General features: G+C 37.6%; 5 protein-coding genes across 7 annotated transcripts; 4 read left to right on the top strand and 1 right to left on the bottom strand.

The window, feature by feature from the left end:
- Positions 1-3,827: 3,827 nt before the first annotated feature.
- On the top strand, positions 3,828-5,197 carry LOC130502063 (AP2/ERF and B3 domain-containing transcription repressor TEM1-like). The gene has a single exon (XM_056996880.1). The coding sequence runs from the start codon at positions 3,925-3,927 to the stop codon at positions 4,981-4,983; it is 1,059 nt and encodes a 352-aa protein (XP_056852860.1). The 5' UTR covers positions 3,828-3,924; the 3' UTR covers positions 4,984-5,197.
- Positions 5,198-6,536: 1,339 nt separating this feature from the next.
- LOC108831307 (mediator of RNA polymerase II transcription subunit 25) lies at positions 6,537-11,518 on the top strand. 2 transcript variants are annotated; one of them, XM_056996885.1, is made up of 15 exons: positions 6,537-6,755; positions 7,019-7,049; positions 7,163-7,226; positions 7,331-7,461; positions 7,653-7,856; positions 7,955-8,020; positions 8,165-8,381; positions 8,499-8,566; positions 8,836-9,642; positions 9,721-9,774; positions 9,891-9,919; positions 10,064-10,132; positions 10,211-10,295; positions 10,491-10,592; positions 10,787-11,518. In XM_056996885.1, exons 1-15 carry the CDS (start codon positions 6,637-6,639, stop codon positions 11,291-11,293), a joined length of 2,553 nt encoding a protein of 850 aa, XP_056852865.1. In that variant the 5' UTR covers positions 6,537-6,636; the 3' UTR covers positions 11,294-11,518. The 2 variants fall into 2 exon arrangements, with proteins under 2 accessions (XP_056852865.1, XP_018460367.1); XM_018604865.2 differs by having other exon boundaries at positions 6,538-6,755; positions 10,491-10,577.
- A 2,308-nt stretch (positions 11,519-13,826) lies between these two features.
- Positions 13,827-17,159, top strand: LOC130502064 (lysine histidine transporter-like 6). Of its 2 annotated transcripts, none has more exons than XM_056996881.1 (7): positions 13,827-13,982; positions 14,060-14,205; positions 14,978-15,361; positions 15,918-16,417; positions 16,520-16,611; positions 16,731-16,799; positions 16,897-17,159. In XM_056996881.1, exons 1-7 carry the CDS (start codon positions 13,950-13,952, stop codon positions 16,993-16,995), a joined length of 1,323 nt encoding a protein of 440 aa, XP_056852861.1. In that variant the 5' UTR covers positions 13,827-13,949; the 3' UTR covers positions 16,996-17,159. The 2 variants fall into 2 exon arrangements, with proteins under 2 accessions (XP_056852861.1, XP_056852862.1); XM_056996882.1 differs by having other exon boundaries at positions 13,864-13,982; positions 14,072-14,205.
- A 331-nt stretch (positions 17,160-17,490) lies between these two features.
- On the bottom strand, positions 17,491-19,876 carry LOC130502065 (GDT1-like protein 4). Its single transcript, XM_056996883.1, has 13 exons — positions 19,631-19,876; positions 19,445-19,513; positions 19,217-19,276; positions 19,079-19,126; positions 18,837-18,928; positions 18,721-18,757; positions 18,579-18,629; positions 18,412-18,480; positions 18,261-18,305; positions 18,120-18,181; positions 17,963-18,035; positions 17,787-17,870; positions 17,491-17,689 (listed from the first exon to the last, which is right to left on the bottom strand). Exons 1-12 carry the CDS (start codon positions 19,646-19,648, stop codon positions 17,799-17,801), a joined length of 696 nt encoding a protein of 231 aa, XP_056852863.1. The 5' UTR covers positions 19,649-19,876; the 3' UTR covers positions 17,491-17,689; positions 17,787-17,798.
- A 2,787-nt stretch (positions 19,877-22,663) lies between these two features.
- Positions 22,664-24,455, top strand: LOC108818728 (protein ASPARTIC PROTEASE IN GUARD CELL 1). The gene has a single exon (XM_018591652.2). It carries the CDS (start codon positions 22,891-22,893, stop codon positions 24,343-24,345), a length of 1,455 nt encoding a protein of 484 aa, XP_018447154.2. The 5' UTR covers positions 22,664-22,890; the 3' UTR covers positions 24,346-24,455.
- The last annotated feature ends 564 nt before the right edge of the window (positions 24,456-25,019 follow it).

Below are 25,019 nucleotides of genomic sequence, written 5' to 3'. Positions count from 1 at the left end.
GAGAATCCATCGGATTCACGACCAAAGGGAACCATACCGACTAGGATCATGTCCGACCTAGTTCGACCTTAATCATCATTGGTCCCGACCAATCCATCCCGTCCAGCTTGTTCCGACCAGTTCCTCTAGGTCTTAAATCCGACCTAAACCATCAAGTGAGAGGAACGTCCTATTGACCAAAAAGTGGCTTAGTTTTGATTAAACTTCAAACTATAACACAATAGCCACTTCATGAACAGGCCGTGGACATATACTAAAAATTCATAAAGAGTTTTGGTCAAAGGATATGAATAAGATATATAGTGGACAAGAACATAATCCGGATGGATTATGAATGATGTCATGATCCGGACAGATCATGGACATACAAAGACATTCATGGTCGAATTTATCTAAGAGAGATAAACCATATGATCCTAATGGACCATGAATATCATGAAAGCATTTTGTTGATGCAGGTTACCAGTCCGATCCACACAATGCTAAGTCCCAAACCGGCTATGTTTTCACATATGGAGGCACGACCATTTCATGGAGATCAGTCAAGCAGACTATATCAGCCACATCATCCAATCACTCGGATATATTGGCGATCCATGAAGCAAGCAGAGAGTGTGTCTGATTGAGACTCATGACACACCATATTCGGACAGCATGTGGGATCACGGATGGTAAAGACGAGCCGACCGTTCTTTACGAAGACAATGCGCCATGCATAGCTCAGCTCAAAGATGGTTACATCAAGGGTGACAAGACTAAACATGTTCTCCCCAAGTTCTTTTTCACCCACGATCTTCAGAAAGAAGGAGAGGTCAAGGTACTCTAAGTCAGATCCAGCGAGAACTCAGCCGACCTCTTCACTTAGGCATTACCAACATGCACGCTCAGGAAGCTTATGCAGCAGATTGGTATGCGATCACTGAGAAGCCTTCAGTGATGTTCACTTCAGGGGAAGTAATGCGGCTGTACTCTTTTTCCTATCCATGGCTTCCCGTTTTTACCACATTGGGTTTTTGGGTTTACCATGGAAAGGTTTTAACGAGGCAGTATTCCAAACGCATTACAAACTCTAGACGGATAACAATCTCGGTTTTTAACGAGGCAGCATCTACGGCGTTTTGAAAGCACTTCGACATATTGGACATCAAGGGGAAGTGTTATAAATATTGTAGTGATGTCCATATGGAAAGTCCTAGATATACTTGTTCCCCACTCCAAGTTAAGCTTTGTCTCCAAGCTATTGTATCCTATATAAGTAGATCATTATTCATAGAATAAGACACACCAATTCCTCTCTTCTCTTCTTTATTTACAACATAGTTGAATGTATATTTTATTCTACCAAAATTGTGCGATGGAAGATAAAAATCCAAAAAGGAAGGATACGATTGAATTGGGATATTACTAAATATACGATACAATAAGCAAGGAGTATGCATGCATGGTGCTGGTCTTTTCGTCCTGAAAAAGAACATCATACTCGTTGTCTTTATGACTAATCAATCCCATTTGCATTTTTGCATGACCCAATTCTTCATTAGACTACATTGCTGCCAATTACACCAAACCCATTTTCAACTAATGTATGTGGCAACCTTGCATCTTAAATACATCTAAGTAAGTCAACCCATGAGGCTATCTTACAATTGACTCGGACCAACACTGTATTAATAGGCAAACACCGATTTTTGTTTTGTATTCGTATCTTGGTGGGAACTGGTTGAACATGATTGAGTTGTGAATCTGTGACCACTTATCGAATCGGTTCAATGTCTATAATATGTTTTAACAGAAGACTTATAATTATCTATTTGAGGAAATTAATGTCTTTAAAATGGATAAGTAACTACTTTTGTTTCAAACAAAAAATGGGTAAACATTTGAAAGTAGGTCCAAGAAAAGGGAGGGCATAAGGTACTCTGATCCGTACAAGAATATAGCTATGGGTAACACGATATATTCATCTCCCCTTCACATACAATCATCCTCTCTTGATCTTTGTCCCCATTCTTATTATCCTGTATTTAATTAAGATTCGTATAATTGATCAATAATTGTGTAGAACCATTGGTTATAGATTATGAAACGTTCAGAACTACAAAAGTTGACGTTTTATGTTATGCATTCACACCAATTGTTTAGTTTTGATCTCCGATGCCGTGGAATATAAGTTTAAAGAAAACTTGAGAAAACAAACAATAAAAAAACAGTTGGGAAATTAAGTTCAATGGTTTAGGAGAAATATGATTCGTTTATTTCAACCATCAACTAAATCACCACTTTTTAACTAGTATAGGCATACCATAAACAATCTGAGGGTTCGATTTTATGCTTATGGATAATTAAATTCATTTCTCGTGGGTTGTAGATATTCAATTATAAGAAATATGATTGAGTGATGTTGTAACACACAAAATAATGAAACTAATTTTCTTTTATTTGATTATCAAAATTATTCTTCTACTAAAAAGGGATGTCCTATTATATTTGGATATTGTTTAAGTTAGACGTTCTTCTTATTAATCAAAGCTTCAGACAATGTTCCGAAGGGACCAGTCACTCTATAAGATTAGGAGGTGTCCCATGTAATACTCAGCCATAAGCTATGATCTTGTTCCTCCTCAAGATTGATAATATCATATCTTTCTATTACAAAGGTTAGAAGAAGAAACTTTCAACCGATCCCGACCCACAATTGACTACGCGACAGTCCTCGGTCCTTTGGATCACTGCCTCATTGCATCCCATGTTTCTGTAAACCCCAAAATATAGTTGGCAATTAGAGTATGAATCTTCTCTCCAATAGAGAGTGAACAGATTAACGCATGTTCTTTAAATATTACCTTTCTTCCAAGGTTTGATTTGAGGTTCTTTATAAGTGTTTTAAAAAACGTAGCTTGATGGATCTCGTGTCTGAGTTAAAAGGAAACCTTAGTGCAATGTATAGACTTAGCAGCGTAGAAAAGCCAGTGAAAGATTCTACGTACAAATGTAAGTGCTTAGAGGATAAAACCAAACTGAAGTAGCTATAGGAAACATAGAAGAAACCAATGATGATAGTCAAACTAAAGCAAACAAATTGCATAAAATGTAAAGAGAAACGTCACATACCAAACGTGGAATGGCGAATAATAGTTTCAAGAAAAGCTTCAAAGAGGGATGCACAATTTTACAACAAATAAAAGAAAAGATGAGAAGGTCCAAATGTCATGTGAGCCCCCTTCCCACTTGGCTCCCTATTATATCCTCATCTCTGCTACACATTGCCCATTATTTCTTCTACATATCTCTCAACTAGTCAACTCTAAACAGTAACTCACATATATTTTTTGCAATTCTCCATTTCGATATGGACCATTCAGTTAATTGGATATGCATATTACTCTCTGTTTAATCTGCAAGCAAAAGAAGAGATATTAACATGGTTATTCTCAAAGCCTCAGTTAAAAAAAACAACATGGTTATTCTCAGCTCTATTTTAAGTTCTAAACGCATCAAGACACTCATTGCTAAGTAGAGTATTATTCTCTGTCTCGTAGTCAAATTTTCAGAAACAACAGATTCCTTTTCAATGTCCATGTTCTCTCAATGCATTTGATATATGGCCACTAGTACCCATATTTTTTGGACTGACCCTCTTTATCTCTTCCCATGAAACTTCCTCTTAACTATTTCATTTTGCTATTTTTGCAAGACTTGACCCCACTCTCCTGCATCTCCCCCCATTATTATTATAATTTCAACTTTTCCTTCATACGTTACCCACATTTTACATTTATCTTTTGTACATCCTATCATGTTTTAACAAATAACATCAAAGGGAACATACATGCACTCCCCTCTGTCTATATATATACACACATAGTCAAGCCTCATCTCATAAAGCCAACACATCACATTTCTCTATTTACGTTCAAACAAAAAATGGATTACAGCTGTCTAGACGACAACACTAGCAACAACAACAACAACACTTCAGAAACTCTCTCCATGTCTACTAAGAAGACACCATCTCCTCCTCCTCAGGCGATGCGTCTCTACAGAATGGGAAGCGGCGGAAGCAGCGTGGTCCTCGATCTAGAGAACAACGGCGTCGAGACAGAGTCGCGGAAGAAGCTCCCGTCGTCGAAGTTCAAAGGCGTCGTCCCTCAGCCCAACGGGAGATGGGGAGCTCAGATTTACGAGAAGCACCAGCGCGTCTGGCTAGGCACCTTCAACGAGGAGGAAGAGGCCGCCGCTTCCTACGACGTCGCAGTTCGTAGATTCCGCGGCCGCGACGCCGCCGTCACGAACTTCAAATCTCCGGCGAGCGATTCGGAGTCTGCTTTCCTCGAGGCTCATTCCAAGGCCGAGATCGTCGACATGCTGAGGAAACACACCTACGCCGACGAGCTTCGACAGAGCGAGAGGAAGTTTCTTGACGGTAACGGTAAACGGCGAAAGACGGCGACGACCGTTAACGAAAACGACGGCGTTTCGAGAGAGGTTCTTTTCGAGAAAACCGTTACGCCGAGCGACGTGGGGAAGCTTAACCGGTTGGTGATACCGAAACAGCACGCGGAGAAGCATTTTCCGTTACCGGAGACGGCGACGACGACGAAAGGCGTTTTGATTAATCTGGAAGACAGAACGGGGAAAGTGTGGCGGTTCCGTTACTCGTACTGGAACAGCAGTCAAAGTTACGTGTTGACCAAGGGGTGGAGCCGGTTCGTTAAAGAGAAGGGTCTCAGAGCCGGTGATGCGGTTTGTTTCGAGAGATCGACCGGACCGGACCGGCAATTGTATATCGACTGGAAAGTCCGGTCCGGTACGGAGGTAATTAACCCGGTTCAGAATGTAGTTAGGCTTTTCGGGGTCAACATTTTCAATGCGGCGACCAACGCTAAAACAAACGATGAGTGCGGTGGAGAGAAGAGATCTCGAGAAGTTGATTTGTTTGCGTTAGGATGTTCCAAGAAGCAGGCCATAATCAACGCCTTGTGACCCATTTCATTTTCATTTTATTTTTAAAATTTATTTTCCCTTTTGTAGAAAAATCGATCAAATTGGCAAGTTGTAAATTAGGATAAGACAAGAAAATGCTGACTAGGAAATAGTTTTTTTTTCTTTGCTCACATCTAAAATTTGGGTTTGTTTCCCACCGTTAATGAATATGATGTGTTCATCATGTGATAGAAAAATATGTGTTTGGACCTTATCTTATATCTCTTTTCTGGTCAAAAATATTATATCGATTTATATTGGTTTTATAATCCCTTTATTGCAATGTTTTCAGTTGAAACATGAGATATTTGTTTTGAGTATTTGGCCAAACTAGTATTTATGCATTTAGTACTTGTTTACATAAATGGAGAAAATATCTTATGGGATCAAATAGAATAGTTTACTGTCAGCATGTCCAGTAATAAAACGTGTGTAGGATACGAAGATCTTTTAATGTGTTTGAGATGCTTAAAGGGAGAAGAACAATGACGATTGTTCAAAGATTCTGTACGTTTCTTAAATACTGTTTTCGAGTAAGATCTGTTCAAAACACTGACCACAGATTATTATTCATTAATAACCTTCACGGAATCAACACTACGATTTTAGAACCACATACTTGTAATTAATAGAAGTATATCTCGACGACTGACAATTACTTGTCTTTTGTCTAAGATTCATGCATCTTAATAAGAGGATCTTGCTTGTTACACGAAGTATAGTTGTTTTAAAAAAAATATTAATAAGATCTTAAAGGCTACACATAATGTATGTGGAGGCTGGTTCTGGCTCAGATCATAGCTAATTATTGCACCACACATGAAAATTGTCCAGACCTCTTTTAGGATTAAAAAGATAGTCTTAAAAGTCAAACAAAAACATGTTCTAATACACAAGGAAATAAAACTTTGTGGGCAATAACAATTAGTTACTTGCGGCCCAAAAGACTCCACAACCCTTTTGATGCGCTTAAGGATCCTTTACTACTTTGACGAAATTCATAATCGTCTCATGATGTGCATGATATCCATGAATCAATCATTTTTCGATTAGTTATGCATGATAGCCAAGTGGCCCATGTACAAGTGTTGGGGACAATCTTAAAATGGACTATAAAATGGCCTCTACCTCTTTAGTCTACTGAGGTATAGTATTAGCGTTTAAAAATGTTTTACGAAACAAGTTCGACCTGACCTTCACTACTAAATAAATTATGTATATTCTTTGCATTTTCTAAATGGAAATATTTTGTTTGGTGAAGATAACTAGTTCTGAATGAAAAATACTCTTGGTCAAATTTAAAATCAGCCTTAAATTGGAAAACGCAGATTAAATATATTTTCTAAGTAACAAATTTGAATTCAAAGATATTTAGAATTATATTGATTTATTCCTATAGTATCTACCACAAACAAAAGTTGTAATTCAATTTGGTTCCTCCTTTTTACCGGAGGAGAAGAAGAAGAAAAAAACTTTACCAAAAAGATAAAATTCCTAGAGAAGTTACCGTGGGTGAAAAATCGTAACGCTCTTAATATAAGAAGAAGAAGATCAGTAATTAGAGGCCAGAGAGAGAGAGAGAGAGAGAGAGGTCTTTCAATCTTCCTTTGATTCGCGTTCGCAGCTTCTTCGCGGCGAGTTTCCCGACCGAACATGTCGTCAACAAACCAGCTGTCGGAGATGAAACAGCTGATCGTCGTTGCGGAAGGCACTGCAGCCTTGGGTCCTTATTGGCATACCATCGTCTCCGACTACCTCCACAAAATCATCAGGTTGTTGTTTTATTCTCATCCCCCTCTCCATGTTAGGGTTTCTGATCAATGGCCCCTTTATCTATTAGCCTCTCAATTTTGTGGTTTCGTATTTGATTCTGTGTGGTGATATTTTGTTTTCGTCAATTAAAGAAAAAAAAGCAAAATGTAAAATGTTAATTAGCTCTCAATTACGTTGAAATTGGTATTAGCATATGTTTTAGTGAGATTTTACTTCCGTCGTCTCTGTTAATGCTCATCTCTTTTTGTGTGGGTTGTTGCAGGTCTTTCTGTGGCAGTGAGTTAAATGGAGAGGTACGGTTTTTGAGGAAAACTCTAGTTTTCAGTCTTGAGCGAACAGTAGACAGTTTGTTATGTCTAAGTCGATGGTTGATGAGTCTTCTTTATGTATCTTCTAAACTTTGCAGAGGAACCCTGTTTCGAATGTTGAGCTATCGCTGGTCATCTTCAATTCACATGGTTCATATTCTGGTATGTATTGCGCTCCTCCATTACTGTGATATCCAAATACAAGCATTGTATTAGGCGTTTTTTTGCTATTCCATTTTAATTCTGATTATTTTCCGTATTCTTAGGTTGCTTGGTACAAAGGAGTGGCTGGACAAGAGATGTTGACATTTTCTTGCATTGGCTTTCATCCATACAATTTGCCGGCGGTGGTTTCAATGAAGCTGCCACAGCCGAAGGTCTTGCCGAAGCATTGATGGTGGGAAAACTTTATCTTTAATCATTCTATGCCGTAACTAGAAATGCATGTGTTTGGGCCATTTTGACTAAGTTTAGTTTCTCAGTTAATTTTTTCTTTTTTCCATGGGCTGATTGTATATAGTGCTGCTTCTGTCAGAGATATTAAGATCCTTAAACCTCACGTTTTTTTTTCTGCCTTTCATGACGCAGATGTTTCCTCCTCCTTCAGGCCAAGCTCAACCAAGTAATGATCTTAAAAGGCACTGTATTTTAATCACAGCCAGCAACCCCTACTCGTTGCCAACACCTGTATATCGTCCAAAACTGCAAAATGCCGAACGAAATGAAAATGGCGATGCGCAACCTGAAAGCCGTTTATCAGATGCCGAGACAGTGGCATCATATTTTTCGAGGGTACCTTTTTTTATTTGGGAATTTCCCATGTGTTACGACTTGCTACAGTTACTTTTTTCTTTCTTTGGGAATCCCTCACCTGCGATATTGTTCTGCAGTGCTCTGTTTCTTTGTCTGTTGTGTGTCCCAAGCAGCTTCCTAAAGTTAGAGCACTATACAATGCGGTGAGACTGCGTATCTATTTACATTTCTTTAGATGTTCAGCTTACATAAGTGTTTCTTTTTTCAGTCATCTCTTTATCGTCAGTGCTACAGGCTGAAGTAAGATTGTTTTGTGAGTAACTTTTTTTTTCCAATTTTAATTGCAGGGAAAGCTCAATCCTCAAAGTGGGGACTTGTCAATTGACACGGTTAAGAACACATTCTATCTTGTCCTGATCTCAGAGAATTTTGTGGAGGCACGTGCTGCTTTAAGTCATACTGCTACCAATTTGCCACAGACTCAGAGCCCTGTGAAAATGGACAGGGCCACTGTTGCTCCATCTCTTCCAGTCGCTGGACAACCTCCAGCTCTTGTGCCATCAGGTACTTATGCTTAGCAGGCCCTATTTTTAGTTGAAATATCTTGCTCTCTTTGTGTGTCTTTCCGATTATATCCTGCTTCCTTTTATGTGAAGATCTCTTTTTTTGTGTGATTTTCAGCCAATGGGCCTATTCTTAACCGGCAGCCAGTCTCTGTTGGACCAGTTCCAACTGCTACTGTGAAAGTTGTAAGTCTATTTGATCTTTTTAGTCGGTTGGAGGTGACAGCTTAATTGGCAAATAGATTCATGTCTGTTTGTTAGAAACTATAAATCGCAAATGGATTATAAAAATTTATTCTGTGGTGCTTGATAAGATATTTAGTTAAATTGATTTAACGTTAGGTTCTTTTGAATATCCCATACGTATATATGAAATGAAATCTTATCAACTAATTAGATAACTTAACATAAATATATAAATCTTGTTAATTGGATTTTTTGGAATTAAATTTCAGGAGCCTAGCACTGTATCTTCTATGGCAGCAGTTCCAAATTTTCCGCATATCCCCTCTTCCGCAGCTCGACCTGCTGCACAGGCAATTCCTTCAGTTCAAACATCTTCAGCATCGTCAGTTTCTCAAGAAATGATCACTAATGCCGAGAATGCACCAGATGTTAAGCCTGTGGTTAGTGGAATGACGCCACCATTGCGTTCTGGTCCTCCTGGAAATGTAAGTCTGTTGAATAACCTTTCCCAAGTTCGACAAGTCATGAGCTCTGCAGCTCTGGCGGGGGCAGCCTCGTCGGCTGGGCAAAGTGCAGTCGCAATGCATATGTCAAATATGATATCGACAGGAATGGCTACATCTCAGCCTCCTTCACAAACTGGGTTTTCATCTGGACAGCAGGGAAATACTTCAATTGCTGGTTCAGGTGCACTTATGGGAAATGCACAAGCGGGGCAAAGCCCGGGCCCTAACAATTCCTTTAGTCCTCAAACAACGTCAAACGTTACTTCGAACCTTGGTGTTTCTCAACCAATGCCTCAACCGATGCCAGGGATGAACCAAGGAAATCATTCTGGTTCACAGATGATGCAAGGTGGAATTTCCATGAACCAAAACATGATGACTGGCCTCGGTCAAGGAAATGTCTCATCTGCAACGGGTGGAATGATGCCTACTCCAGGAGTTGGCCAACAAGCACAACCAGGAATACAACAACTTGGTGGCAGTAACAGTTCAGCTCCTAATATGCAGCTGTCACAGGCGTCATCGGGGGCTATGCAGCCTTCGCAATCCAAATACGTAAAAGTCTGGGAGGTAATGTCAGTTCACTTTGTCTGAAATAGCAGCGGTGGTCTGATGATAATTTTAACTTACACTTTCTAATTCATGTAGGGAAATTTATCTGGGCAAAGACAAGGGCAACCTGTTCTTATCACCAGACTTGAGGTATGTAAGAATTTGTAGGATCAAATTCTTGCTTAATGCTTAATCACATCTTTCTTATCCAAACATTTGTTGGATTGCTCCTAGCAAATTGTAATGTCTTTGTTTATATTTGACAGGGTTACCGAAATGCTTCTGCCTCTGATTCGTAAGTTCATAACTAACTGAAATATGACAATTTTTTTCTTACCCTTGTCAAGAAAGTTTCATAAGCAGTCTACCTACGCATTGAGAAATTATTGTTAGCTGCTAAAGCAGTTTTTGCTTTCTCTTTTTTTCTGCGTCTCCTCAGGTTGGCAGCAAACTGGCCACCAACCATGCAGATTGTTCGTCTCATATCCCAGGATCATATGAATAACAAGTACTGTCTTCTTGCTATAGCTTTTCATTGGTAGATGTTTGTTTTCTTATCACTAACTTTCTTCTGCCTTTGTATCAGGCAATATGTTGGCAAAGCTGACTTCCTTGTGTTTCGAGCCATGAGTCAGCATGGGTTTTTAGGACAACTTCAGGATAAGAAGCTTGTAAGTTTTGTTGATATTCTATGCCAGTTATTTCCTTTTCCTATATATGTCACTCCCGTTTATTCGAACTTGATAGCAATATGATGGCTGGTTACTAGTTTAATCGATATATGCACATAAGTCGTACGGGAAATCTATCAATCTTTTCACCATGTGCCTTGCTTTTTATGATAACAAAGTCTACCTGAAGTGCAGTGTGCAGTCATCCAGTTGCCGTCACAGACGCTGCTTCTCTCTGTCTCTGACAAGGCTTGCCGCTTGATTGGAATGCTTTTTCCAGGGGTAAGTAAACATCAAGTAAGATATCTATAGATGGTTTCACTTCACATGTATCCATTAGCTCTAGTGTCTCTTGAGTTTTTACTTCCAAACTGATTGCTAAAGGTGCCTGTCTAATCCATCATGCGCCACTGCTTTCTCTACACATCGGTTTGGTTTAAAGAAATGCAGTCAGTAGTTACTGAACCGTTTGTTCCTTTGTGATCTATCAGGATATGGTTGTGTTTAAGCCGCAAATTACAAAACAACAGCAGCAACAACAGATCCATCAGCAGCAGCAGCAACAACAGATCCATCAGCAGCAGCAGCAGCAACAGATCCAGCAACAACAACACCACCAACAGCAACAGCTGCCACAACTCCAGCAGCAGCAACATCAATTGTCACAACTCCAACATCATCAGCAGCAACAGCAACAGCAGCATCAGATGTCTCAGCTTCAACAACATCATCAGCAGCAGCAGACTTCGCCTCTGAATCAGATGCAGCAGCAGACTTCACCGCTAAATCAGATGCAGCAGCAGACTTCGCCGCTGAATCAGATGCAGCAACAGACTTCGCCGCTGAATCAGATGCCACAGCAGCAGCCTCAACAGATGGTTGGGTCAGGAGTAATGGGTGGTCAAGCTTTTGCACAAGGTCCTGTAAGATCACAACAAGGTGGTGGTAGTGGTGGTGGAGGGCAGCCTAACATGCCAGGAGCTGGCTTCATGGGATAATGTTAAAAATAAATAAAACTCTTCTTCAGATTTCTACATTTTGCTAACTAGTTTTCATCATATGAACAAAAATGCTTTCTTACTTGGTCTAACTCGACTTAGTGTTTAGATGGTGTCTTTCCTGCCTGAAAAATGGCATCCTCTTGTGGGTCTGACCATTACCGAAGCTACCAAACTATTATTGTTGTTGTCTAGGAAAGTTTATATATATAAAAAGTTTGGTTAGCTCTTCTTTTTTAATGTTATGGCGTCATATTTAGGACTCAAAATCAAGAACCTCCTAATAGTCGACGTTTATCAGATTGACAAGGAAATAGAAGATCAAAACCATATATACTTACGGTCGTGTTTGGATTTTAAGTTTGTTTGCAGATATGAAGGATGCATGTACAATGCAATATCAGTAATTCTTTTAAAACACTTGGCAAAGGTTATGGTTTTATCAAGTCAGAATTACACTATTGTCAAACCAGAATTTAAATCTTTCGAATAAATCTTTTAAATGCATCTTTCATTATAGACCCCATTCCGATTAGCATTTGCTCACATATCACTCTCCTAGCTAGCTCTATCTGAACTTCAGATTCTGAAGTAAAACGCAAAACATGCTTCTTAGGCCATCTCCAAAGGCCATCTCCAATAGGACACCAAAACATTGAATTTGGTATAATTTCATCTCCAATGGAACACCAAAAATTGCACAATCCCACTAAATTTGGTGTAAAGTGAATAGTGTTACACGAAATTTAGTGTAACACTATTTATCACACAAATAATTTATATACATATTTTATTATATTTTAATTTAATAATATAGTTCAATTATTATTATTAATTAGTTTAAATTTGTTTCAATTATTATTATTAATCATTTCAAATTTATAATTAAACATAAATATATTGTATTATTTATATTTTAAATTTTAAATAAATTTGTATAAATGTTAAATAAATTTTAAATAAATTTGTATAAATGTTAAAATAAATTTTATAAATGTATAATTACGAAAATTTAAAGAACATAATATCAAAGTGTGATAAAATAATTATTTATCAATTTCAAATACTAAAAATAATAGAATTATCAAAATAGAAAACATCAAATAATATAATATTATTTTTGGTGTAATATTTGGTGTCATGGTTGGAGATGAAAGAAAAAATGTTTGACACCAAAATACCAAATTTAGTATAATTTCAACACCAAATTTGATTATACCAAATTTGATGTCATCGTTGGAGATGCTTTTATGTTGTAGCCTTGTTGCCGTTTTTCCTTTTTTTTTGTTCTTTTTCTTTTGGTATCAGTCTATCAGATTTCCTATTGTTTTGCTCCGTTAAATTCACCATTTTGAATTTGAATTTTTATTATTTCAAAGAATAAGCAGCAAGACCACAATTATTGATAAGTTGTCTAAAAAAACGAAGAAAGCTTAATGATTGATATTGATAAGACAGAGGAACTATTAAGCGCACTAAAACTAAATCGACTGCCTTTTTGAATTTAAGACGATAAACCCGACTTCTCTTCTCCACTCTTGAGCACACTCCTTGTCCTAAACCAATGTGAGTTTACCTCAGGTGGTAGGTCCTATTCACGTGGCACATTATAATTTTGATAAAATATCGAAAAACTTTTGTACCACAGGTCAAGCCAATATACAAATGTATCGCAGCCATTAGATTTTCTCGATCGAATCATGCGAACATAACCAAAGGCCCTTTTCTTAAAAGATGTTTCAAGGAAAGAAAATGCCAGCACTGAAAATTTTATGTGTATTATTTAATCCACACAGGCTTGAACTTCAAGAGTGGCACCATTAAGTGGGATCAGGAAAAGCAAAAGATGCAAATTGATAAATACAATATTGAAAAAGCCAAAAAGCTAATTTTCAAAGTTTTCCACTCTTTTTATAGCTAATACTTCTCTAAACAGACGCTTTAACTCTTTGTGGGTGTGGTTGGTGGGCTGCATCAGTCTTTAATATTCGAAAGGTTTTATTCTCCTAATAAAATCATTTATTTTAAATGATAAGTAAAAACCTTTTTAAACAAAATCGACCGTAAGAATGAGTCCAAACAAATTGAAACGTGAATCTTTGCACTACATTTCTTTTGTATGATCATGTAACTGCATGTTTCGTATTTGGCGTCGTACTACTACAAACATGTGTTATGACAACAACAACAACAACAAAACATGACTTATGACGACAGAGTTGAGAAAAGAAGAAAATGTCCAAAGAAGTAGATGAAGATAATATTATGTATTGGAAATCTCTCATTGGTTACAAAATCGATATATGTTTATTACCTCTAACTTTGTGATAGTGTGTTGTGGTATCCATAGCTCAATATGTATTCTTTTGATTTCTTACACATTTCTTGAATTTGACAAGTTTTCCACGTTTCGAGGTTCAGACAACTTCACAACTTTAAATGATCACCGTGCGGAAAAAACAAAGCCCTTCAAGTGCATTTAGTTTAGGTAAGATCTTTAAGAAAATTTACTTAAACTTTATTTTATTCATTTAAACAAACTTTCTTTGGACAAAATAATAACTCAAAGCACCGCATAGTCAAAAGCTTAGAGTTATCTCCTTATATCAAGGGAATTGAGATCTATCCCACTTTTCAGCAAAGACACACACACACAATGGTCTCTGCTTCTCCCATTTCTCCTTCTAAGGTATTCCTCCATAGTCATTCACCCTCTCATTTATTTATTTCTTTCTCTTTTGTTTTTCTTATTAATATTGTTTGCAGGAAACTGATCAGAAGTCCGGCGAGAAATGGATGGCGGCGGAACCATCAAGGCCAGCCAAGTGGTGGTACTCCACCTTCCACACCGTCACGGCTATGATCGGTGCCGGAGTTCTGAGTCTCCCTTATGCCATGGCTTACCTTGGCTGGTACTCTCATTTCACTCTTTTCTATAAACTTTTCGCCTTAAATTATGTTTTAAACCAAGAAAATACAACATTAGGCCCATAATTTCTTCATTTTTATGTGTGTATTTCAACTTTCAAACGATCTTAAAAACAAACAAAAGGACTATATATAATTTTGTTAGCCACAATATAATTTTTCTTTTTTCTAAATACATATAATTGTTTAAAATTAAACATGTAAATAAGTGGAAATTCACGTCTCGGATCTTTGTAATATAAGTTACTCTTTATTTCCGTAGTTTTTTCTTTTGAGAAACAAACTCGTAAAAACTTTATACTACTTTTGGCTGATTGTTTTGAACTAGTTGCAATCAAATTCAGATATAAGAATATCCATATAGAATATGTAAATCAGTAAATGAGAAAAGAGAGAAAAACAAGAAGCAACTGCACTATAAGCTGATGGTGACTTTGAAAGTAGTTGTAATTATTACTCAGATATAAGAAGATTCACAGAACATGCGAAACAAATTCCCCTTTAAGATGCTAGTTGCAAGATTCATATATAGGACATGCAAAACCAAAAAGAAGAAGAAGAAGCTAAGTGCACTTTAAGATGATGATTTTGAACTAGTTGCAATAAAATTCAGATATAAAGGTTAGGGGTTATTTGTGAAATAACATGGGGACCGACCCAATAAAATTGAACATGCAAAAATCAAAAGAAAATCAATTGTATTTTTCCTTTGTTGGTTTGGAAAATGACAAGGTAACTGATGTGTGGTGGAAACAGGGGACCAGGGACATTAATGTTGGTACTGACATGGGGACTGACCCTAAACACGATGTGGCAGATGGTACAGCTCCACGAGTGCGTACCGGGAACCCGGTTTGACCGGTATATCGATCTAGGCCGGTACGCTTTCGGCCCAAAACTCGGCCCATGGATCGTCCTCCCGCAACAGCTCATCGTCCAGGTCGGGTGCTGCATTGTTTACATGGTGACTGGTGGCAAGTGCCTAAAGCAGTTCGTGGATGTCACGTGCTCCACCTGCGCTCCCGTGCGATCGACGTATTGGATTCTCGCCTTCGGTGGGGTCCACTTCCTCCTCTCCCAGCTCCCTAACTTTAACTCCGTCGCCGGTGTCTCCTTGGCTGCCGCCGTTATGTCCCTCAGGTCAGTACTCTTTCACATCTTATCATCACGTTATCCTTTTACCATTTTGATGCAATACCATATATCATTTTCTTAGTAGATTATATATTTCAGTTTTGGAAAATTGACATGAATCACATGCATTAACGTGTTGTAACAAAATGCTACAACTTTCAATATACCATTTTATATAAGCCAAATCATTGGACTAGACAACAATAAGTTCAACTAACATGTTCATTGAGTGCCTAGCATCTAGTTTTCTGTTCTTCTGTTTTTAGGTTTACAAGTAAAATTACTCTGTGTATAAACACAATATTTTGCAGTCCTAGGAAGAAATAAATTATTCAAATCGCAAACATATAAGTTTAGTAAAGCAGCGAAACATTTAGATTTTGTCAATTTTAATATACATTGAAAAAAAAAATTAATACAAGTTACATCAACTAGATCAGTACTAGTCTACTAGATCAATTATTTATACGAGTCACGACATTATAGTTTAGATCAATGATCCTTACGAAAATTACCTAGGTCAAGACTGATCATACTTTGTAATATACATTATGTACAATAGCTACTCGACGATAGCGTGGGCAGGAAGTATCGCACATGGAAGAATCCCTGACGTTAGCTACGGTTACAAAGCTACGAGTCCAAGTGACTCCATGTTCCGAATCTTCAACGCCTTAGGTCAGATCTCATTCGCTTTCGCGGGCCACGCCGTGGCTCTAGAGATCCAAGCAACGATGCCTTCAACTCCTGAGAGACCATCAAAGGTGCCCATGTGGCAAGGAGTGATGGGAGCTTACTTTGTCAACGCCATTTGCTATTTCCCGGTGGCTCTAATCTGCTATTGGGCCTTTGGTCAAGACGTAGACGACAATGTGCTGAATAATCTACAGAGACCAGCTTGGCTTATTGCTTCTGCTAATCTCATGGTTGTTGTCCACGTCATTGGTAGCTACCAAGTGTTTGCTATGCCTGTCTTTGACCTTTTGGAGAGGATGATGGTTACTAGGTTCGGTTTTAAGCATGGAGTTGTTCTGAGGTTTTTCACTAGAACTATTTATGTCGGTAAGCCTTAATTCTCTCATCATGATATGTCTAGTTAAGAGTGTATAGTTAATATATATAAATAAAATTAGTCAATTGAATATTTGTGATTGGAAATGGCAGCGTTTACATTGTTCATTGGAGTGAGTTTCCCCTTCTTTGGAGACCTTCTAGGGTTCTTTGGAGGATTTGGCTTTGCACCCACTTCTTTCTTTGTAAGTACACTTGAATAACATTGGTAAATTAACTACATCTTCATTTATATGAGTACAAAGGTTATGATGAAGTAAGTCAATCTTGTTGTGGATTTTTTAATGACGTCACATGCATGCAGCTCCCAAGTATAATGTGGCTTATCATAAAGAAACCAAAGAGATTCAGCATAACGTGGTTGGTCAATTGGGTAAACATCTATATCTACATTTTTTTCATTATACAATTTTGAAGATGATCAATGTCTTCTATATCATTGATCTATCTTTTTTTTTTGTATTGGGCAGATCTCCATCATTGTAGGGGTGTTCATAATGCTGGCGTCAACAATTGGAGGACTAAGGAACATCATCGCGGATTCTTCGGCTTATAGGTTCTATGCTTAGTTATGAGTAGAGAACGTGTACACTAAAATTATTGATCATTGGGTCATCTAATTATTAAGTGTAGAACTCAACCATATAAAATGGGCCAGGTGTATCTCGAATCGAGTTAGAGAAAAACTATATAAATCTGCTACTTCTTCAATAAGACGTGCTAGTTCAACATTTATCTTCGATGCAATGCATCATTCATCCACACTTTAATCCTGTCATATACTCATATTTATAGAGCTCAAACGCAAAACCTGGCCAATCTTTTTTGTTTTTAACACAACGAGAACAATATCAATGTAGATCTGTCATGTCTCACAATGCATTACATCACTAATTGAGCTTTTTTTGCAATAACTTTGTTCCTTGTTAATATGGTAACACCATATTTTGAATCATATTCCATACTATCACTTATAGTCTTATATATCATATGGGTTTCTCTTCAGTCTTCATATGCATTCACATATCAAATTAAACCTAACATGCATTAATTAAAAAAAGGAATCAACCAAAGATTACCAGAACTTTATTGAAGTCAAATGGCTGCTTCAGCGCCCCTTTTAAATGTTTTTTTCAAGGTTAAATAAACTTTCCGATTGTTTTGTAATGACTTGCGTAAAACATCTAGTATCAAGATTACATATCTAAAGAAAGTATAGATAGCAAAGTTCTTCAACGTCATCTTCAGCTCTCCCTAGAACCCCTGCATTATTCACAAAACCAATAATAGAGTAAGGCATAAGACCATTGTATAAAATGACTGATGATGATGAATGTAAAGAAATATAGTATTTATATACCAGAAAGAAGCATTAGGCCTCAACAGAAGTAAGAAACGATTGGATGCCAAATATAATGAAAAGCACTCCACCAAAAAGAGCAACCTGCAACCACAACAACAAACCTCAGTTTTATAACTTGAACGAGTCTTTATCTCAAAATGGGATTTTATATAAGGAGATATATATATATTTACTATTCGTTCGGATATCTGAGACGCTAAGCTCTTTCCTCCAATCACAGCAGCAGTGGTACACACAAGCTGTGCCCTGTTTAGGCACAATATTAGTCAGCGACAATGTTATCAAACATATAACTTTGTGATGAAAGATACAAAACGACTGAAAACTTACACAATTCCACCAAGGACAACCCCAAACGGGTTTTCATCAGCGGCTAAACCAATTGTAGCAAGCTATTTAAGAAAAAGGAAGAGCTATGGTGAGCATTTGAAACGTTTAGATTGAATCAATTGAGTAAAGTGAGAGCTAAACCTGACTCTTGTCACCAAATTCACCAAAGAAGTTAATCGAAAAGGCCTGCAAGAAGAGAGAAAGAGAGAGGACAAACAAACATGAAACAAATCAAATCCAGAAAGATCTTTCTCTACTGCTTTCTGAGAAGGGCTCTTTCAGTTTTAATTACCTTGAGAAAAATAGGAGAGAAGAATTGTGTGAGGAATGGCCTTTTCTGTTTCTTGTTTTCATCTTCAATCTACATTTTGACAAGGAGATGGTTTTGTTAAAACGTAGTAGGACATATGCATATTCACACACATCTTGGTGTTTTTAAAAAAAAAAAAAATTCTATACCTTACTGTTGTTATCTTTTGTAGTTTTACCATTAGCCTTAAAATCAGAATCCTGTGATGATAAATTAAACACAGACAAGAAAGTCAGAAGTTCATTTTTTATCTAAAATGTGAGAAGGAGAGTGAAGAAAGTGGAAACAGACCAGTTCTGCTTCCACTTCGGCCAATTCGTCAGAATCCCTGCCAAAACAAAAGTAGAATCAGACATCATCCTCATGACATCAAAACTTGAAGAAGAGGAAGAAGAAAAGTATTTTACCCTCCTCCTTCTGTGAAACCGTCCCACAAAGACCATAGCCCAAAACCAAAGAACAACAATGTTGTTATGTGATGGGTCCATTTGCGAGAGATCTGCAAGTGGCGGTTTGTATATCAGCATTTAGTTAAAAAGATTGAAACTTTCCGTCACAAATGGTTGATTAAAGTGACACAAGACTTATCAAACTACAAACTAAGGTCAAGCAAAAAGCACAACAGAAGCCAAAAAAAAAAAAATAATACCAGATTAGGAGCAGCCCATCCAATGGTAGCAGAGAGGATAGTCGTGACCTAAACAATTAGCAAAAGACATGAGCTTTCAAAACTTGGAAGAGAGATGTCACTCAGAAGCAATAGTCAAAAAAAAAGAAAAAAACTTACAATCAGAGCAGAGACACAACCAGCCAACACAAGTCTCCTAGGATAACGCATCGCCAGAATCTAATAAAGGGGAAAACAATCAAAGTGTAAGTTACTGTCTGAAAGGATACAGCAGTAGGTCCTATACCAAACCAAAATGGATCTCAGATCCTTAAAAACTTTCGAAGCCAATTGACTTGTTCAACCTTAAACCCTACAAAACTAGAGAAAGCATATCAAAACACTTACAGCGGCGGCGAAGAAGGTCTTGTCGCCAATCTCCGACACAAAAGTCATGGCGAGTGACTTCGTAAAACCCTTTTTAAGAAAAAAATAACCCACCAACCATAAACTCAGATTAGCCTCCCCCCAGAGATGAAAAAAATTAGAGCTTTCTGAGAAAAGAGATTCCTTTTTTTTTTTAATTAACTGTACCTGCAAAACCGAGCTCATGGCTGCCGAGTTAGCTTCAACAGCGAATCAGCTACAATCTCCGAAACCACAGATCTTCTCCGGGTGGAAGCAGAGTCAACGGAGTGATCTAATGCGAGAGAGAGAGAGAGAGGGAGAGAGTAGAGAAGACGACACTCGCACGTAGAATATAGAGCGAGCGTGGCCGGAACAAAAGTTTGTTCAAGTGTGCACAAAAGATGATGAATGCTTTTTATTTTTATTTTTATTTTTTAGAACATCGTCCGATGTATATCTTTACGTTTTCTTCTAGAATATAGAGAAATCTTATTTCTTTACCCCTAAACTCTATACAGTATATTTAGACATCAAAATAACAATTTTATAAATAGAAAAATATATTGGAATAAATTCATCTTTATAGTAAAATTACTTTATTTGAGGTAGAGCTATGCACATATCAAATACTACCATAATTTTTAGTATTTGTTATTTACTTCATATTTAACAAATATCTAATTTTTCGATTTGGTTTACTTCGATAAATACGGATATGAGAAATTGCCAAAAATACCATTTTTATAGTACCATTTTTCATGTTTACACTAATCACTTTTACCACTACTTTTAATGAAGGGTCTAGATTTAAAGGTTTAGGATTTAGGGTTTAGATTTGATGTTTTAGGGTTTAAGGTATATAGTTTAGGGTTTAGAGTTTAAGATTTAGGGTTTAGAGTTAAGGATTTAGGGTTTATAGTTTAGACTTTAGGGTTTAGGGTTTAGGATATTGAATTTAGGGTATATAGTTTAGGGTTTAGGGTTTAGAGTTGAAGATTTTGGGTTTAGGGTTTAGAATTGGAGGTTTAGGAATTAGAATTTGGGATTAGAATTTTGAAAAACATATAAAAACAAAGATATAAGAGTCTTTACCATTTTAATAAATAAGGTATTATTGAAAATGTGTCTTTAGTGGTGCTAAAGATGAATAATGGTACCTTAAAAGTGGTATTTTTGAAAATTCCCCTACGGATATCCAGTTTTTCAGATATTCCAAAAATTTACAGATATTTACGAATATTTATAGATATTTACGGGTATTTCATATACTTTTTTATATACAAACAAAATCTAGAAAAAAATATATAAGATTGTTTTCAAAAATATATCTTTTACTTAATATAAAATAAAAAGTAAATATTAATGAAAATTTATGATTAATATTATTGTTCTGTAAAGATTTTACATTTCGTTTTTAATTTAATATTTTTATAAGTAATTTGATTAAATAAATTAATAAAATTATATGTTAAAATAATAACTATATGAAATTATACATTTGAAATACTATATTTAGTTGTATATATATATATATTTGTATAGAAGTGAGATCAATACGGATATTCGAATTTAATTTTTTTTAGTATTTTATGATTTGTTTTGTTTTAAAATTAATATTAAATTTTAATATTTATCTTGTTTCAGGATTTAAAGATATTAAGACTTTTTTAATCAAATCAAACCGAATAACAAATCGAATCAAAATTAGCAGATAAATCGTTGAGCCTTAATTCTAATGAATAATTGCATTTCCTACCCACCAAACTCACCTTATTTGCATTCCACACACTAAATCCCCCAAATTTTTTTCCCCCCATCACTACCATTTGCCACCTTTCTATGGCAAATCCTTAATATCCAACTTTTTTAAAGATTTGGAGCAAATTCACTCTTCTAATTCTAGGGGGAAACATAGAGATGAGACTACAGATGGATGAGAGGTAGTCTTGGGGGATTTTGAGCGAATCTGATTCGGATTATTTGACGATTGATCTCTTACCACGTGGATCGATGATATCCAATGATTTTGGTTTGTGCGGGACCCTGATAACCCTTTTTTTTTTGTTTTGTCACAGTGACCCTGATAATGATAACCCAACTTGACTAAAGAAACGTTATATTATTATATGTTCGTTTGGTAGCGTTACCGTGGCAAGTGAAGACTTTACTGCGCTGATGTATTGTCGCTTCACCACCGATAACGACTTTACATGGAGAATATATATGTTTATAGCTTGTAGGAGCTGCTAGAAGGCTAAAACTGATTGGAGATTAATCGGTTGGCCAATCGCAACTATATTCACCTTATCTTAACAAACTCTTAAGAGAAGTTGACCAAACTCTTATTGGAGAATGGAGATGCTTGATTCTCGAAAACACTTAAATTTTATTTGATCCTACTATGCTTATTTTAACTCGATTTTATTCCATTCTAAACTTAAAACAATGTTGTTAAAAGCATCTCTTTGATCAAAAATAAAAGCGTCTCTAATCATCATGTAGTATAGACTTGGACGTGAATTGATTCACGAAAGCACGTAATTTTAATTTATTTGATCCATTCCTACTATACTTAACTCTATTTTAACTCAGATTTTATTCAATTCTATTATAAACTCAGTGGCGATATAGTATCTGAATACTCCTGTATAAAATAAAATTTTAATAACATAGCTAAGAGCATCTCAGAAAAACGTTTTTGTTCTCAAAAAACAAACAAAACTAGAAGTAGACTTGTAGAATCAATGGGCCTAATCATCATGTAGTATAAACGGGCCCAATCATCAAATGAAACGTTGCATACAAGGAAAAAAACTTAGATAAGTGTTACACACCGAAGGCCCATGCGGGACCATAATTTCACAATTTTAGGTCACCATTAGGCTAGACACAACTTTTTAAAAATCCATTTGCCATATGATATGCAAAATGTATGCACAAGTGTGTATTATATATACAAGTTCACAGTTATAGCTTCTCTATTTTTTTACTTTCTTAGTAAAAAAAAAAAGTAGGTACGTTCTTTAGGTAGATAGAAGCTTTAATATATGCATAGATTCATAAAAATTGAAATGTATGAGCTGTAAATTACTTGGAAGTCATTAGCAAAAGCTAAGTTCATGGCCAAAAGTAGCCGAGTTTTGACTTTAAAATAAAGGAGGAAGATAAAAAGTGATGAGATTCTAAGCAACATAGATATACTCATAAGCGCCACACTAACCGCATTGAGTTCATAAAACAAAGTTTAATTATCCTTCACACCTAAAGACGATGAATAAACCTCCTCCTCCCCTTAAACCCATTTATAAATCTTCTTGTTCCTTTGAAAAGATTCTTATACTATAAATATCCTTGGAATCTACAAAACACCACCACAGTTCTCACTTTTGTCTTCTCCTTGACACTCCCTCTGTCTCAAATCTATCTAACGGTCGGAAACTAAAAAAATGTGTTCTCACCGTTGCTTTCTTATACTCATCTTCTTCCTCGCTTCACATTCTTCCGTTACTTCAAGAATCTTGCCAAAGATCTCAGTCACTACTTCAACTACTCTCGATGTCGCCGACTCAATACTCAAAACGAAGTATACGTCGTCGTTTCGATTGAACAAGCAAGAAGAGCAGACTCAGTATCCTTCTTCCTCTTCACTTAGCTTGCAGCTTCACTCACGAGCTTCCGTCCGAGGAACCGAACACAAAGACTACAAGTCTCTCACACTAGCCAGACTCCACCGTGACTCAGCCCGAGTCAAATCCCTAACGGCTCGTTTAAACCTAGCCATCAACAGCACAGCCAAACCAGATCTCGAGCACACAATGCACACCACGGAGCAGGAAGAGATCGAAGCTCCTCTAATCTCCGGCACCACTCAAGGAAGCGGCGAGTACTTCACACGCGTGGGGATCGGAAACCCGGCGCGTGAGGTTTACATGGTGCTCGACACTGGAAGCGACGTTAACTGGCTACAGTGCGCCCCGTGCGCCGAGTGCTACCACCAGACCGAACCCATCTTCGAGCCGACGTCTTCCTCCTCTTACGCCGCCCTCTCCTGCGGCTCCCCGCAGTGCAAAGCCCTCCAAGTCTCCGAGTGCAGAAACGCCACGTGTCTCTACGAGGTCGCCTACGGCGACGGTTCTTTCACCGACGGCGAGTTCGCCACCGAGACGTTCACCATCGGGTCGTCTTCCGTCGACGGCGTCGCCGTCGGGTGCGGACACAGCAACCAAGGTCTCTTCGTCGGAGCCGCCGGTTTGCTCGGACTCGGCGGCGGTCTGCTCGCTCTCCCGTCGCAGCTCGACGCGGCGTCGTTCTCTTACTGCCTCGTGGACCGCGACTCGGACTCGTCCTCCACCGTCGAGTTCCGGTCGGAGATCCCTCCCGACGCCGTGGTGGCTCCGCTGCTGCGCAACCACCAGCTCGACACGTTCTACTACCTCGGACTCGCCGGGATAAGCGTCGGCGGCGAGATGCTCGAGATTCCGGCGTCGGCGTTCGAGATGGACGAGTCGGGAGGCGGAGGGGTGATCATCGACTCGGGAACCGCCGTGACTCGTCTCCAGACGGTGGTCTACGACTCGCTCAGAGACGCGTTCGCGAGAGGGACGACGGATTTGGAGAGAGCGGAGGCGGACGGCGTGGCGATGTTCGACACGTGTTACGATCTCTCGGGTAAGGCGACCATCGAGGTCCCGTCGGTGGCTTTTCATTTCCCCGGCGGGAACGTGCTGGCTTTGCCCGCGAAGAATTATATGATTCCGGTTGACTCGGTGGGGACTTTCTGTCTCGCCTTTGCGCCGACGGCGAGTTCGCTTGCGATTATCGGTAACGTGCAGCAGCAAGGGACACGTGTCGGTTTTGATCTGGCTAATTCTCTTATTGGATTCTCGACGAATAAATGCTAAGCATTTTTTAATACTATCTTAATTTGTTTTTGTTAATTCCCTTTAAAAAACCAATCTTCCACAATTACGAAATCTCTAATTTCCCGTAATCTAATTATTTATTTATCTCATCAAGTAGTCATATAATATAGTTTCCTAATCACGACGAAGCAATAATTGATTTAATTCGTATTGATTTGATTACGTATATATTGTGGATACTGTTTTCCAGCATTATCTAAAGACTACTAAAGTAAAGATGCTCACGTGTTTAATACTGGTGGAACAAATTTAAAACTGGGATACTTATTGGAAATGAAGGTACACTATGATTAGTGATTTTCTAAATCAATTAGTGTAGATAATTTGAGAAAGAGAAGAACATGGGACACAGAGAAGTGGCGTAGACATGATGCCACCACTTGCCATCACAACACAAATGAAGTGGCAAGCATTCGCGTCAATCATTTTGTCACTAAACAAAATCTTTTTCTACTTTTCCTACTTTTTTTTTTCTCATGTTAACCTTTAACTTTTCGCCTTTGTTCTTTCTTCCAATACAAACGCTCTTTTACTGTCACAGTTGCATGCTTGACATTAAACTTACTTCATTTAAGCGAAAAAAACAAGCAAAATAAACCTGACACTTAATTTTTTTCACCACCATAGGAAAACATTTCTTGGTAGTACTGAAA

This window comes from Raphanus sativus, unplaced genomic scaffold, assembly GCF_000801105.2.
Source record: "Raphanus sativus cultivar WK10039 unplaced genomic scaffold, ASM80110v3 Scaffold0409, whole genome shotgun sequence".
NCBI classification, from domain to species: Eukaryota; Viridiplantae; Streptophyta; class Magnoliopsida; order Brassicales; family Brassicaceae; genus Raphanus; species Raphanus sativus.
This window is presented reverse-complemented; position numbering and strand designations above follow the sequence as displayed.